The following is a 15798-nucleotide window of genomic DNA, read 5'->3' on the forward strand; positions in this document are numbered from 1 at the left end:
TTTTTTTTTTTTTTGGAGGGGGGAGTAAAAGAAAGAATGAACAGGAGAATGAGCGGGGAAGTATCCATGCAGCAGTTGAGAGGGCAATCAAAAAGAAGATTGAGCCGGATGGTTTGTCTTTGGACGTGTTACTCAGACCCAAAAAAACGATGGATAGAGAATTTTGAAGGCCGGGGGAAGAAAATTCACTTCCGGGATATCCTGTACATAAACATGTATGAGTGTCCATGACGTTTACATTTTATTTTTATGGTGATGGTTTTTTTTTTTTTGTTGTTGTTGTTGTTTTTGATGGTGTGTGTTAGATCCGCCATTGTTTGTTTCATTAGATGTTATTTTTGATTTGTTTTTAATTTATTACCCGACATTTGTATGAATATATATATATATATATACATGTGTACCCTTCCATCTGTCGGTGTGTGTGTGTGTGTGTGTGTGTGTGTGTCCGCATCACACTTTCTGCAGCTCCCGCCTCGGGGAGGAAGGGAAGGAAAGGGAAGAATGCCTTGCCTCCTCCATCAATAAGGTTGGATGTATTGTACATGTGGAATATGTGTTGCATCTAAGGAAGAATGAATTTTACACTCTTTTTTTTATTTTTGCTTGTGTGGGTCGTAGATTGCACTCCCACACATCGTTTCACTTTGTTGTATTTGATATTTGCTTTTCCACCGTTCCTTTTTGTTGTTGTTGTTGTAATGTTTGCCTCCCACACGTCAACATGCACGCTGAAACTGCGCTACGCGGAGGATCAACGCAATTTTCGATTAGCGTTTGGCTTCTGTGCTTCTTCAATTCAACAATTATTCGCCGACATTTCACTGCAGATGATGCTGGAGAACGAATCGCACGGTCACATTGAACTCATCATTGGCCCCATGTTTGCGGGGAAGACGACGGAGTTGATGCGCCGCGTTCGACGCGAGTTGTTTGCGAAGCGCTCGTGTTATGTCATCAAACACTCCCGTGATGCGCGCTACAGCCGCGAGAGCGTGTCGTCGCACGACAAGCTGCTGCTGGGCGCCACGGCGGCCGTTGCGGAGTTGCGCGAGGTTGGCGATGCGTGGCGCCCGTTCGATGTCGTGGCGGTGGATGAGGGCCAGTTCTTCCCTGACATCGTTGGTTTCTGCAACACCGCCGCCGACGCCGGGAAGACCGTCATTGTCTCCGCACTTGATGGCGATTACCGCAGGCAGCCGTTTGATGGCATCTGCCGCCTCATCCCGCTTGCGGAGTCCGTAAAGAAACTCACTGCGGTCTGCATGGAGTGCCACTGCCGCTCCGCTTCCTTCACGTACCGCACCGTCTCCTCCGAAAAGCGGGAGCTCATTGGCGGTGCTGACATGTACATAGCCGCCTGCCGGACGTGTTTTGTCACCAAGTCGAAGAAAAGGGCGGAAATGGAGGCGAAGGGCTCGGTGCAGACAGTGGACAAATGCTCCGACACCCCCGCTGCGGAGAAGCAGAAGGGCGAGCAACGCGAAGTAGAGGAGGACCCCATCACACCCCCGACAACAATCGCAGCAGCGGAAACCCCACTTTCCGCGAGCGCCGCCCGCAAGCGGCCCGTCGATGTGGATGAAAATGTCCCGACCGATGCTGAACGCTGCAAATCAAAGGCACGGCTGGAGTGTCACTAATTATCTGGCTGCATGCCGCGCATAGACACTAAAATAGATTCCCTCCCCCCGAATTATTAGCATAGAGAGAGAACAATTTTGTAACACGAGGAGTTTTTCGATGATCGCTTCAACAACACCTATTCCCTTCTTTACTCAACACACACAACAGAACAAAAAGTTTATATTTGTTTCTGCTTAAGGAAGATGAGAAGAACAACAACACAAAAAAAAGAGAGAGAGAGACTTTTTACTGTTTGGTAGCTCACAATGGAATAAGCAACCGCAGGAGGAACAAAAAAAAAAAAAAAAGAGAGAGAGAGAGAGAGTTCTCTTTATCCAAATGGATCAAGCGCAATGAAAATGCGGAAAACGATGTGAGGATCAGCAGTGGCTGCAAAGACATGCTTTTAGATGAGGTGCGAGCCCCCTCCAGAGAAGAATCAACAAAAACGGAGGAAACAAAGGGAGGAAGGCTGGGGACCGAACACACAAGAAGCAGGAAGGGATGTAGGCAAAGCAAATAAGATGATGAAAAGAGCAGGTAATTTGGTCCGTGGCTGCCACCGCATCCATTTGCCTTTTGCCAAATCATATTATTATTTATTTTTTTTTTGATTGTGAGGTCTTGGGTGTCACGCCTGCTTTTTGTTGTTGTTTTTTGGTAGTGATGATTAAGTTTTTTTGTTCCTTTGTTTTTTTTTGGCAGCATTTCATGGATGACGATTTTTATGCCGCTTGTCTGTGGGAGTTGCACTTACGGCCGTGTGCCCCTATTGGAGCATTTCACTTCTTTCTTTCCCTGCTGTTGGTGTTTTATTTTCTTTTCGTGTCACGTTTTGTTGGCGTGTGCAGCGTAGCGTGCCACGCGAGAATAAGCGGGGGAATTGAATGAGACGACCCCACCGGTCCCTGCTCCGTCGGGCGTACAATTCAGAGGGGGGAATCACCACCAATACGACTACTATTAATATTAATACTAATACTACTGCTGCCAATGTGTCCAATGCCACGACGAAATTGCAGTCAAACACTCATCTCTTGGCGGGACAATCAAAAGGAATGCGCAGGCCACCGTCTTCGTCGTTGGGATCCACGGCGGAGAAGAGGGTGATTGAGACACTTCGAAGTGATCTGGCAGCGGCGCAGTTGCGCATTGCGGAATTGCAGCTTAGTCAGTTGGCGGTGCACGAGGCGTTGTTGCGTCGACTGGAGGAAACGGACCGCGCAGCACACAAGACAGCGACGGAGCTGCGTTACACCGCATTGGCCCTGCAGTGCCATTATGATCTGCTCGAGACGGAGTTGCGGCGTGCTTTGGCGTTGGGGCCGCATTCCACAACTACAGAGAAGGAATGTGCGGCTGAGGACATGGAGTTACTTCGCCAAACCGCCATTGAAGCCGCATCGAGAGAAATGGTGCGTAAAAACATTGGATTTCGTGTGGAAAAAGTATCGGAAGAACCAGCGGCGGTCTCAAGAGTCACCAGTGACGTCAATTTATGAGGCTTCTTCTTGTGTAATTGCAGGGCCTACGAGTGAAATGGCTGTAGAGAGGAGGCAGTGGGAAGGGACAGGGGAGAAGCTGAGTCACTACTCATGTTGTTTATGTCACGTATGCTTCTTATTCAGTTGCATCAATTTTCCCTTCTCTTTTCATACGTTTTTGTGTTTCTGTGGGTATGTGGGTGACGTGAAGGTCAAAGTGTGAAGGAAAGTGGTCTGCATGCCTCTCCAACTCATACACAAACACACACAGATATAGACACGGTGGTATATTACTATTACTTTTTGTTGGACACAACTGTGGGTGGGAAAGAAACCGCAGTTTGTGTTTGCATTTCCACATAGACAACAGGCATTTTTTTTTTTATTTATAAGATCAAAAAAAAAAAAAACATCCTTTATGACGTCACTAAAACCGAAAATGACAGTTTCCGCCGTACGGGGCCGCATCCTCGTGACAGCAGAAGACGGTGAGCGGATAGGTCAGTGGGGAGGCACGGAGTGTTTTCTCTCGCGGCAGTCTGGGCTTGGTCCATGTCTTGTTGTCCGCTCCAGTCGTCATAAGCGCCACGAGGGGACATTCTTTCAACTGGTTGGACTCCGACGTGTGTTGTCGACATATGCCATGGAGGGAAAGCTCACAATTATGGTACCGCATGAGCAACGGTTGTGTACCGTGTTTATTGAGACAGTGGCGGATGTGGATGCTCTGAGGATTATGGCTGCCTTGCTACAGGACCGCAGTCATTGGAAAGATATTGAGAAGAATGTGGCGTGCAAAAAGGGTCGAGCGGGACGTGGATCCAAAGCAAACGAACAGGGACTTCGTGATCCAGGCGCGTTTGCCATGCCGGAATGGGATAATAAAGACTTTTATATCGATGATGCTGCTGCTCCTGATGGTAACGATTCTGGCGTGGTCATCAGTGATGGAGGTAAGGTGACAACGCCGACATCTAAAAAGGAAAACATGTACCCCAAAAATACGGTTTCTACACATTCAGAAGTGGACGCGAATTCAATGGCGTCCACAATGGGACGTGGACTGAGTGAAAGGGTGGCACCATCCAAAGAAGGTGTGTCATGGACGGTAGAGCAGGTGCGTGCCGTTCAGTTGGTTCGCACGGGGAGAAATGTCTTTTTGACGGGATCGGCTGGCACAGGGAAAACTGCATGGCTTTTGCATCTGCTGCGGCATGTCTTGTCAGGCACTGAGGGCGTTGTGGCAACGGCTACCACCGGTATTGCCGCTCGTATCATTGGTGGTCTCACAATTTATGCGTTTTCTGGCATTGGCCGAGGTGATGGCTCATTTGAAAAGATTTATCGCCGTGTCAAAAGTCGCCCGGAGGTGGTACGAGCATGGCGGCAATGCAAGACACTCATCATTGACGAAATCGGAGTCCTCCCGGTAAATATTTTTCTGCTTTTGGATGCGATTGCCCGACGAGTACGTAACGAGCCTGATACTCCCTTTGGGGGTATTCAGCTTATTCTTCTTGGTGACTTTCTGCAGCTTCCTCCTGTAGACTCCTCCTCGGCTGTTTTTATGAGTGAGGATCGCACCGATGAAAAGAAACCTGAGTCAAACTGGTGCTTTGACTGTCCTTTGTGGGAAAAACTGCGGCTTGCCGCCGTTGAGTTTCGTCAGAACCATCGTCATGAGAGTGACCCAGTCTTTGCTGCATGTATGGAAGATATTCGATATGGGCGGTATACTCGGCGTGTGGAAGGCCTAATATCGACATGTCTTGGTCGACGGTTGAGCGATCGATTTGGTGTTAAACCTACCGTCATTGTGGCGCGCCGTCAAAGTGCCACAGCGTACAACATGGAACGTCTGCAGTTACTGGACGATGTCAATTTTCATCGTTATGCCTCTGAGGACTACGCCTCAACGCCCGGATACGATTTGGATAAGGAAGTTTCTCTACTGCCTTTGCTTGAGTTGCGTGTCGGGGCACAGGTGGTACTGCTTGCCTCGTTGCCAGATGCGCCGCAACTGTCAAATGGTGACCTTGGCGTTGTCGTTGCCTTTTCTGAGCAGACGCATGGTACGGCGTTGCCGGTGGTGTGTTTTTCAAGCTGCGGTGGGGAGGAGGTGGCGGTGCAGCGCGTGCGGATGGACGTATTGGCGGCAGATGGACGTGTTGTGGCCGCACGCACGCAAATCCCCTTGCAGCTGGCGTGGGCTCTGACGGTGCACCGCGTTCAGGGCATGACGCTTCCGATGGCGCGGGTGGAAATTAACAGGAGCTTTTTTGAGTGTGGACAGGCGTACGTGGCGCTCTCGCGAGTCCGTCGACGGGAGGATCTCGTCATTACGGAGTTTGACCCGAGCGCCGTTCGCGCTGACCCCAAAGCGGTGGCGTTTTACGAAAAGATGTTTCCTCGTGATTCAAAAGCAGCAGCGGGAGGTACCGAGGACGGAGGAGCACTGGTGGAATTAGGGGGCATGGATAAGCGGCTACGACCACACGCTTTCGTGGCGGCGACGAGCACGAAGAAACGGAGGGGAAATGGTGGCGACACGAAAGACACACTGTGGGATGAAACGCCACTCTTTGACACTCCACTGCCTGTCGGTGTGTCCGTGGCGGCGCCTCCGGTGGCTCATGACGCCTTAAAAATGCTTGCCGTTGCCAGCGGCGCCATTCCGCAGCTCACGCAAGAGGGCGAACATGCGGATTTTACTTACTCCCAGGAGCAGCAGCCCGCCCTGCAACACACACTATTGATGGACGATGACTGACAGTATTCAGAGCATTCTGGTAAAATGCACAAATAAAAAGAAAGAAAAGAGAAAAATACAACGATGGCGGGCTCTATTTCTCGTGCGGTGGAGTTTTTTTTTCTTTTTTTCAAACGGGATCGCCGAAAAGATAAGCAACGGAATAAAGAAGGGGGAGAGGTGGTGTGGCTTGCCTTTTGCGGAGTCTTTTTGAATTTTGCTTCATTTCTTCCTGTATTTTCGTTGTTGTTGTTTTGATTGGAGCTTGCCAAACCGTCCCACGGCATTAAGAAGGCGACGGTGTGGTGTGCCCCCACCAGCCATCACGCAGGGCAACCAAAAAAAAAAAAAAAAACGAGGAGGTAAAGTAAAACAAAGAATAACAGGCCAAGATGCCGCAAGACAAGCGTCTTATTGTAACAAAGGCGGTGGTTCACAAAATACAGCGGCTGCATGGGGCTGACACGGAGGCTGCCGCGGCGGAGGGCATCTTCATTGAGTTTGTCGTGCCTCCTGTTGTTGTTTCACAGTGCCCGGATCTGCTCACTGAGCATGTCTTCCAGCTGCCGAATCGCACTTACCCCAGAAACGGCCGTACAACGTGCCTCATCGTCCCGCGTGTTATTTCCCGTGATGCGTTTAAGATTAATAAGCGACATGGGTACTACGACGCCGTTGTGACGGCTGAAGCCATCTGCAAGAGGGACGCCGCGGAGGCCGTGCGTCGGGCAGCACTTGTTTCAAAGACGTTTTCTCATTTTGTTGTGGATGAAAGGATTGTGTCCAAGTTGCCGCCATGTATTCTTGCCGCAGTCACTGCGTCCTTGCCGGCGACAGCGCGGGAAAGAGATGTCGTCTCATCCTCCGCACCAGGGCCAATAACCCAAACGGAGAAGAAAGTTGGCGTGGGTAAACGAAAGGGAGCGAAATTGGCAGAGCCTTTGACGACAACGACGACGACGCACGTACCGGCGTTGCCAAAGACGTCGCGCAAATGCATTACCCCCTTGCGTAACCTTGAAGACCGCACGAGTCTCACATTTCGGCTTTCACAGGGTGTCTTGGGTGGCGTAGTGCGTGTAAAGAACATGGGGCTGTTGACATTTCGTGTTGGCCACGCTGGCATGACGGCCGGGGATGTGTGCGAGAATGCGAAATGCTTTATTTTTGCCTTGAAAAGGGAATTTCCGACGGTATGGAAGTACATTCACGAGTTCACGATGACGTCGGGCGTGACGGAGCCTATCCGCTTTATGGAAGTGCACATTCGGAAATAAAAATAAAAAAAAACATGCACCGCCTCATGTCTGTGGATTTGTACACCAACATGGATGAGCGTGTTAGTTCGTTGGAGTCCTGATGGAGGGGGGGGAAAGGGATAATTTTAAACGGCGCTAAATTGGCACAAGCCCTTCTGTATTTTACTTCAGTGTACGTATAAATAAAAATGAATGCCCGCAACGCACACAGAAACACACCTTTCTCTCTCTCTCTCTTTCTTTCTTTGTGTCTCCTTTTGTCTGATTGCATGTGTGGGCAGGTGGTTTTTACTGCAGCAACAAGAAGAGAACACAAGGAATAAAAGAAAGGAAATTTAAAAAAAGGTAGGGCAAAGAGGTAAAAAAAAAAAAAAAAAAAAATAATAATAATAATAAAGGGAACCAAAAGAGAAAAAAAAAGGAGGGGGGAAAAGAAAGAAGGATTCTTTTTCTTTTTTTTTTTTTTCTTTTGATGTCTAGTGGTGCCACTGCTCGTGAAGGTTCTCTCGGCGTACATCAGCGGTCCCTTGGGCACCTGCCGCAGCCACAACGTCAGGCAGGCGAACAGCAGCACCAACAACATCAAGCAATTCAACAACAACGTCAGTCAAATCAACAACAGCAGCAAAATGCATCCCAGCGAAGCGAGGTGGGTGACACGTACCGCTACCTACTGCGCCACCACGTGCATAGTAAACTTGAGGACATCTTCAGCAATGTACTTAGTGAGCGGCCTGAAGATCCTCTGCATTACATCGTGGAGCACCTGCGTGCCAACGGTGTAAAATCCGCTGGTAAAGATTGCCTTATAGAGACGGCTGATTTCAACAGTCTCAATAGAAGTAGAAATGAAAAACAGCAACCGTCAGAGTCCGCCCCAGCGCAACGTGAAGTGACAACGGAGGAGCGACGGGATAATAAACAGCTGGCGGCCAGAGATCCTGTGGCACAGGAAGTGAAAAGTGAAGGCGTGGTGGAACGACACACAGAGGAAGGGACGCCGATTGAAGAAACAGAACTGCCACGGCCACCGTCAACATTTCTCGGGCTGGTGTCTGCAAATGACACACCGGCGCAAGTAGATCTGGAGGCAGGGACATTTCCATCCAGCTCCCCCAATGTCTTGGCAATCCCTTCGGCTGAACCGCACACACAAACACCGATAACAAGTCTTTGTAGCACAAGAACAAATATATGCGTGATGCGGCCTTCTTCCGCCCTGTTAGCACCGTGGACTTCCGTGCGCAGTAGTCGCAATGATACTCCTTATGGAACAACAGGCTTTCGATTGGGGACAGGCGGCGGGCCCGAGACGACGTACAGCAGCACATGCACGACGGTTCTTGATCGCGATGACAGTACCCGAAGTGATCTCTCAGCGTTCAGTTTGGCTTCAGTAGACATGCAAGACTTTTTACAGGAGTTTCGTAGTGCCAAGGCAGAATGTGTTGGGGTCGAAACGCAGCTGGTGGACCTTGAGATGCTTTCAGAGATACTGCAATGTGTCAATATTCCTATTCCAGAAATCCCGCTTATTGCAGAATTATTTGACGATGTGAAGAGGATTAGTACAATGCGCTACGGTTCCAGTGTGTTCTCGACGGAGGAGGAAACAAGTCAAGACGCAACAACCATACTCACGACTGCATCCGCCGTGTCCTCACGTGCAGCGGATGCCGATTTACGGGACCGAGTGTACTTTGAGGCCTTTCTCGCTCGTATGGCCTTTATGATTCAAGGTCGATATCCAGCCGAAGTTATCCGGGGCACTTTCTATTCCATCTTGGAGTCGGTTGTGCGGAAGGTGCGCCCTGCAGATGGCGTGACTCAACAACACGAACAACAACAACAGAAAAAGAAAACGGGGGACGAACCACGGCGCACAAGCTCCTCGAGTGGGAGCGCCACGAGCAGATTGACCCGTGCGGCCGCCAAGAGCCAATGTAGAACGAGTGGCAACACATTTGTAAACAGCGCGGGAAATAATCTCGCCACAACTCCACACCAAAGTCTTCCGCTAACACAGACATATCCAACTGTGACACAGACAAAGTCCGCACACTGCGCCGCAGCTAACGACGGTCAGCCGGCTGCCGAGTTGTCGCCACTTATGCATGGAGTGTCACTGGCAGTGTGCGTAGAGGAGGGTCTCTGGCGTGGCCTAGGCATCCCCGTAAGCAAGGCGGAGGTGGTAAATGCCCTGTGTCTCCTTGGCATGCCGGTGGATGACAACTACGAATTTCATGTAAATGAATTTGTACGGCTTGTCATGGCGCTAACAGGGCAGAGTGTGTTACACCCCGTCGGGGAAAAGGCATCTTCGTGGTTGCTTTCGTCAGTTGGAAGGGAGAACTCGCTTGTACCACTTAGCGGGTCCTGTAAGGAAGATGGCGTGTAGCAATCAGCAATATGACAGAAGGAGGATATAAACCAAAATGAAATAAAGAATCGGAAGGCATACGTACATGAATACATACATGAATTTTTATATATCTCTCTCCATATATAGTGTACTTGATTTCTCGCCGTGTCTTTCTCACAGTGTAGATGTGTTTCATCGGATTTGAGGAGAGTGGTGCGTGTTTTTGTTTGTTTGTTTGTGTGTGTGCACGTTTTCTTTTCCTTTTTTTTTTACGTTTTTATTAGTTATTGTTTGTTTTTCTTGTCGTTGCTGTTTTTTTTTTTTTTTTTTTTTTTTTTTGCTGCTGTTGGTTTTTGATTTTGTCTTTTGCCATTTGTTTATATTTCTGCAATATACAGTTATATATATATATATATATAGTTAATCTTTATGTGTATGTGTGTGTGTGTGTGTGTGTGTGTGTGTGTGTGTGTGTGTGTGTGTGTGTGGCTCTCGAATATCAATGCTTCCCATTATGACTTTTATCAAAATACTCCCCCTTCTGTTTTTGTAGTGAGCGCGTATGAATGGAAATGGAAAGGCTTGAATTGTGTTTGATAAACATGTCCGGTAATCACAGACTTTCCTTTTGTTTTTTGTTTTTTGTTTTGTTTTGTTTCCAAATGCATCATTGCATGTTGATTTTGTTGTAATGAGTATTTCTTGAAGGGGAAGGAGTGTACGGCTACACGCAAATTTCACTCATTGTGTGATGTCCACACACATATATACAGTGGGGTTGTGTGAGTTACCCGCACAAGGGCTTTTAAGGCCTGTGTACAACGCTTTGTCGTCCAGCGGCATGTATTTGATGCGAGTTGTGCGTATCGACTAACAAAATACCCTGAGCCGTTAAGTAAACGACAAGTTGAAAGGACACGCCATCAACATAAAAAAAAAAAAAAAAAAGGACAGGCAAGGGATGAAATATTCTGTAGGCGGAGGGGCGATCAAATTCTCTACTCTCCTTTTCCTTTTCCTTTTTTTTTCTTTTTTTTTGGCTTTTGTATCTGTGAGGAGAGGAGGGGAGAGGGGGGAGACTCCAGAAAAACTACCGCCACGATGAGGAAGCAGGAATTAATATCTGCCTCATTGTTACTTAGTTTCTATTTTATTATTATTATTATTATTTGCGCTTTACGGTGGCTCCTTTCACCGGCTGCCATTGTCCTGCTATGGATGCCCCTGTTGCCAGTTCTTCTGCTGCATGTGATTTGAGTCACGCGCATCGATTTGTGAAGTTGAGGCAGTTCTTTGCTCACTGTATATATTTTTGGGGTTCGCCCTGGCTTCTCTTCTCTTTCTGCACATGGAGGACGCAGGGGTGTAGAGGGGCACACAAATAGTGAGCATAGGTACTTTGCAGCGCACGCGCGGAGTTTTACAAAAATTTCACTCTTCTCCAATCAGGCACTTGTCGCCGTGCGAATGGCGTGGCAGAGACCAACCGTGTGGGGTGGCAATGGCGGCAGCGGCAGCAGCAACGGTGATTCGCACCGTCGCCTCATTAACGAGGCGGGAGATGATGTATCCGCAACGCCAGCAGGTCCTTACAGCAATGGCATGGGCTACAGTCGGGAGACAGAGCAGCGTGTTGCGAGGATTGTGGCGGAGTATGAGTATAAACTACTGGAGGAGCGTGGCCGGGCGCAGGAGCGAGAGACACGACTGCTGGAAGAATTAAGGCGGGAGAAGGCGCAGGTGGAGCGTCTAACGAATGAACACTCACGGCAAGAGGAAGGGCTGAAGGAAAGTCCAGGGGGACGTCTGGTTTCAATGGAGGAGTACGAGCGGCTTCAGCAACAGCTGAAAGAAACACGTCTTTTGCTGCAGGAAGCGGAGCGCCGCTATCAGCAGGAAAAACGGGAGCTTTTAAACCTGAGAACATCGCAGCTGCGCAGCGAGACTTCAAAACGTGGTCAGGAAGGTGATATCATTGCCCGCGCCATGCAAGTCATGTCGGAGTACGAGGCCGTGGTGCGTAGTAGCGAGGAAAACAGTATTGCGCGCCTCTCGCAACACATGGAAATGTTTGAAAAGGAATGGATCCGTCGTTCACGGGAATTTGAGGAAAAAAAGGCAGCATTTGAAGCGGCCATGATGGAAAAAACGCGACAGGTGCTAGCGGAGCACGAACATGACGTGGAGGGTATCAGCCGCACGTTGCTCGAAAAGACAACGCATGCCCTTTGTAACCACAGCGAATTACGACTGGAGATGGAAAGGGAAGTCATGCGTCATGCCGATATTTTCAAGGAGGAATACAAGGAAATCCTGGAGAAGGAATTTTATGACCGTTGTAAAATGTATGATGAGAAAATTGCAGAAAGAGAGCGTGGTTGGGTAAAGGTTTTGCAAGAGGAACGTAAAAAGATTGTCGCTGCCGAGCAGCTGTCTATAAAGGAACATGAAAAATTGCATGTTCAAGCCCTTGAGGACGCGATGCGGGATCTGTCGCAGTTGCGTGAACAGCTTGTGCGTGAACACCAGGAACAACAGACAGAGGCCATGAAAGATCTTATCACAAGGCGAGAGGACCTGCAGCGGGATCATGAGGAACAGATTGCCAGAATGAACGAGAAGATGCAAGAGATGAAGCAGGAGTGTGCAGCGGTGGTGGGGGATATGCAGAACAAAATGAGGGACTTACATATCCAAACGGCGGCGAAGGAAGCAGAGATGGCACGACGTCTACAAGAAGCAAAGCAGAGGGCAGATGAAGCTGCGCTGGCCAAAGGTCTGGAGGTACGCAAAGAAGTTGAGAAGCAATGGTTATCTATGCTTGAGAAGGAGCGTGCAAAGTACACGACAGATTTGCAGCGGCTGAGCAAAGAGTATCAAAACACTATTGACCGCATGCGTAACGAGCAGGCGGAACGAGAAGGTGCTCTCCTTGCGTCGTATGAACAGCGTGTGGTGCAGGTGGAAGAAGCCGCAGAGCTGCGTTGGAGCGGTCGTGTGGAGGAGGCCATGCAGGGGTTGGAACGCCATATGGAGGTGGTGCAAATGCTGCGCCATGATAATGAAAACATGTCGGCTCGCATCGAACGACTCACGCAGGAGTCGGAACTTATTGCTGCAGAAAAGGAAGGCGCCGTTGGACGCGCGAGGCGGGAACAAGACGTTTTGTGGCATGAAAAGCTTGAAGAGATGCGACAGCGATATGACAAATTACTCGATGAGGCGCTGGGTACTACCGACGATGCGGCTTCCGGGCCCCGTGTTTCCAGGCAAGAATACGAGAAGATGGTGGCTTCTGTGAGGGAGTGGGAGGAGAAATGCGTTGCGTTGAAGCAGCAGTATGATCGGCGAATGGCGCAGGAGCAGGATGAACTTAACGCCGCGTGGGGGAAACGCATGGACGAGGAACGGGCCCAAAGAGCGTCATGGGAGGCGGAGCAGCTGAAACAACTCGCCAAGACGCGTGATGTCTTTTTGCAGGATATGGAGGAAAAGGAAAAGGCATTAGCCGAAACTCATCGGGCGGAACGTGATGCACTTTACCAGGCATTTTTGCAGCAGCAGAAGAGTGAGAGGGAACGCAGTGATGCCGCCATTGCACAGGCCCAACAAGAGGCAAATGAACGATGTGTCGCCGTGTTCAATGAGCAGGAAAAGGCATTTCAGGAAAGAATACGCCTTCTCGAGGAGCGTATTTCTCAGTCTATGGCGGATGTACGGCGGCGTGAGGAGGAAGTGCAGGAGGAGTTTTTGCGGAAAACGGATGAGGCACAACAGAGCGCAATGGATTACATTCGACAGGAACGTGAAGCTTTGCAGACGGCGTATGACAAGAAGTTTGCCGAGTTATACGATGAGCAACAGCGCTGGGAGGTGCAACGCACGACGTTGCATGAGGAGATTACTGGGAAATACGCGGAGCGGTTTGCGAAGGCCAAAGCTGAAATGCAACAACATCTTCCTGCTGTCATGGAAATGATGCTTTCATACCAGGAGCAATGTGAAACCACTTGGTTGCAGGCACGTGGAGAAGAGTTGGAGGTCTTAAATAAAGCAATGTTGGCCTACATGAAACGCATGGAATCATTCAGGGCCGCCGATGCCGCACGTGTGCAGACGCAGGCGGAAGAGAGAATCCGAATGGAGCAAGCAGCTATGGAAGAGCGTGAACGGGCCCTTTATGAAACGATACAGGCGAGACAGGAGAGCGATGAAAAGAGTGTGCTCCAACACGCCACGCAGATGTTGGAGGAACAACAGAGCGTCCTTGCAGAGGCCACATGGAAACGCTCCCAGGAGCAGCAGCAGCAGTGGGAGAGTTTCAAGACAGAATGGCTGCAAAAAACATGGTCTATGGAAGAAGCACACCGGTCGGAGATACAACAGATGCGAAGTGGGCACGAGGTGATGCTGGAGGAAGAACGGCAGCGGTGGCGAAAGGAGTTGGAAAGACAAAGAGCGGAGTTGCAGGCAGATCAACAGAGGCTTGTTGAGCAGCTACGGCAACTAGAAGACGTGCTGACAGGCAAGCATGAGTCTGCAATGAAGGCAGAAAGGCAGTATCATGAAGATATTGTGGTGGAGTTGCGCAAACAACATGAGCGTCATCTTGCGGAAGAGAAACAGCGCACGGAGACTGTGCTGCGAGAGCGTGAGGCGGCCTTTGAATTAGAGCTCCGGCGGTTATTGGAACGTGTGGAGAAGCAAAGCCGTGAGCAACACGATTGGACAAATGAACGTGTGCAGGCGATACAAGATGAGTTTGACGGTATGGTGCGCAATGTGAAGATGGATGCACAGCGTAATCAGGAGGAATACATGAAGCGAGTCGCGGAACTTCAGCAGCGGCACCTAGCTCAGCTACAGGAGCAGGAAATGGCGTTGCGACAGACGTATGAAGAGAGTTTGGGTGCCATGCATAAGGCGATGGAACTGCGGCTCCGTGAGCACCTCACGTTGGACATGGATGTGGAGCAGCGTGTGGAAGAGAAACGAGCTACGCTGCGTGAGGAGATGGAGGCCAATTGCGTTGCGTTCATGGAAGAACAAATGGAGCGAATAAGAGCGGAACAGCAGGCGCGCGAGGAGAAGGCACAAAATATGGAGCGCCTTTACATGGACAATCTTGCGGCGTTGCGAAGTGAAATGGATGAGATGCTTTCGACGCATTTTGCCCAGACGGAAGGTCGTGCACGTGAGACCGCGGAGCAGACACGCATGGAGTGTGAAAATAAATTGCAGGCATTCTTCAGTGTGGTGGAGGAGGAACAGAAGCGCTGCGCCACGTTGGGGGATCAACTCCGTGAGGCGCACGCTCAGATGGATGCGCTGCGCATCACACACGAGGAGCAGAAGTTGAAGGCGTTGCGGGAGTTGCAATTGAAGTATGAAAATGTTTACAAGGAGATGCATGATGCTCTTCGCGCAGAACGTGAGGAATTGGTACGACGTGCCCTCGGCGAGGAGGAGCAGCGATTACTCAAAGAACTCACAACACGCGAAGAGAGGCGACGTCATTACACTGAAACTTCCTCGCCATATGTCACGCCCACGCCAACATTGGGGCGTTACGCGGTGCCACAAGAAGGGACGCCAGTTGCCTCGATACAACAACCCCAAAATTATCAACGTGGGGGAGATGAGTCGTTCCTGCATTCGTGCCTGCGTGCGACCCCGCGCACCCCGTACGGTGGGTCGAATGGCAACAATCGCGCGGACGCGTTTTTTGGTCTGCATGACGAGAAGCTGCATCAGCTGTGGTGCGTGATGGAGTTACCAGAGGCGGAGCAGCAGCAGACATTGCGTCGCTGGTCTCAGTTACCACCGCCACAGCGTGCGTTGGAGATACAGAAGGAAACACGGCGTCTGGAGCTTCAGCTACCCATTCTAGAGGTCGTGACGCGGCGAGAGTTTCTTATGCATCGACTGAAGGAAATAGAGAAGAGCTCATTCAGTAACAACAACAGCAAGAGTGGGAGTTTGGGTAGTGACGCACATGCGGAGGAGTTACGGAAGGAACTGTTACGGCTGACAGAGCACCTAAAGGGTGAGATTCCACGACACGAGTCCATGTACGGCTGTACGTTCCGCTTTCGCGGGGTGCGTTACATGGAGACACTACTTGATCAGTAGTCCTACAGATCACATTGTGTGGGAAAGTAAATATATATAAAGAGGGGATTAAAGGAAGAATACTGAATTGGGAAGAAAAAGAAAATGGAAATACACGCCTTTTTTTTTTGTGTTTGTTTGTTTGTTTGTTTAAAACTCACACACACATGCAGAGGGAGAGAGAGAGAGAGGAAAGTTATTGTTATT

The 15798-nt window shown here is 49.8% G+C and overlaps 6 protein-coding genes across 6 annotated transcripts, besides 18 other annotated features; all 6 read left to right on the top strand.

Annotated features, from left to right (window-relative positions):
- Nucleotides 1-14: part of a microsatellite that runs on past the window's edge.
- Nucleotides 1-15798: part of a sequence feature (heterozygous, non-Esmeraldo-like haplotype) that runs on past both edges of the window.
- Nucleotides 377-403: a microsatellite.
- Nucleotides 419-448: a microsatellite.
- Nucleotides 576-1643, top strand: Tc00.1047053506855.260 (thymidine kinase, putative; the record flags this gene model as incomplete). The annotated part of the gene is made up of 1 exon (XM_815490.1): nucleotides 576-1643. One exon carries the CDS (start codon nucleotides 576-578, stop codon nucleotides 1641-1643), a length of 1068 nt encoding a protein of 355 aa, XP_820583.1.
- Nucleotides 2216-2238: a sequence feature (AT_rich).
- Nucleotides 2514-3128, top strand: Tc00.1047053506855.270 (hypothetical protein, conserved; the record flags this gene model as incomplete). The annotated part of the gene is made up of 1 exon (XM_815491.1): nucleotides 2514-3128. One exon carries the CDS (start codon nucleotides 2514-2516, stop codon nucleotides 3126-3128), a length of 615 nt encoding a protein of 204 aa, XP_820584.1.
- Nucleotides 3483-3520: a sequence feature (AT_rich).
- On the top strand, nucleotides 3529-5880 carry Tc00.1047053506855.280 (PIF1 helicase-like protein, putative; the record flags this gene model as incomplete). The annotated part of the gene is made up of 1 exon (XM_815492.1): nucleotides 3529-5880. One exon carries the CDS (start codon nucleotides 3529-3531, stop codon nucleotides 5878-5880), a length of 2352 nt encoding a protein of 783 aa, XP_820585.1.
- Tc00.1047053506855.290 (hypothetical protein, conserved) lies at nucleotides 6252-7136 on the top strand (the record flags this gene model as incomplete). The annotated part of the gene is made up of 1 exon (XM_815493.1): nucleotides 6252-7136. The coding sequence occupies one exon, from the start codon at nucleotides 6252-6254 to the stop codon at nucleotides 7134-7136; it is 885 nt and encodes a 294-aa protein (XP_820586.1).
- Nucleotides 7338-7365: a microsatellite.
- Nucleotides 7479-7538: a sequence feature (A-rich).
- Nucleotides 7562-7589: a microsatellite.
- Tc00.1047053506855.300 (hypothetical protein, conserved) lies at nucleotides 7591-9516 on the top strand (the record flags this gene model as incomplete). Its single annotated transcript, XM_815494.1, has 1 exon — nucleotides 7591-9516. The coding sequence occupies one exon, from the start codon at nucleotides 7591-7593 to the stop codon at nucleotides 9514-9516; it is 1926 nt and encodes a 641-aa protein (XP_820587.1).
- Nucleotides 7682-7746: a microsatellite.
- Nucleotides 9731-9819: a sequence feature (T-rich).
- Nucleotides 9880-9899: a microsatellite.
- Nucleotides 9911-9968: a microsatellite.
- Nucleotides 10107-10138: a microsatellite.
- Nucleotides 10475-10518: a sequence feature (T-rich).
- Nucleotides 10631-10650: a microsatellite.
- On the top strand, nucleotides 10948-15612 carry Tc00.1047053506855.310 (hypothetical protein, conserved; the record flags this gene model as incomplete). The annotated part of the gene is made up of 1 exon (XM_815495.1): nucleotides 10948-15612. One exon carries the CDS (start codon nucleotides 10948-10950, stop codon nucleotides 15610-15612), a length of 4665 nt encoding a protein of 1554 aa, XP_820588.1.
- Nucleotides 15723-15743: a microsatellite.
- Nucleotides 15788-15798: part of a sequence feature (T-rich) that runs on past the window's edge.

Source organism: Trypanosoma cruzi, genomic scaffold (assembly GCF_000209065.1).
Source record: "Trypanosoma cruzi strain CL Brener 1047053516773 genomic scaffold, whole genome shotgun sequence".
NCBI classification, from domain to species: domain Eukaryota; phylum Euglenozoa; class Kinetoplastea; order Trypanosomatida; family Trypanosomatidae; genus Trypanosoma; species Trypanosoma cruzi.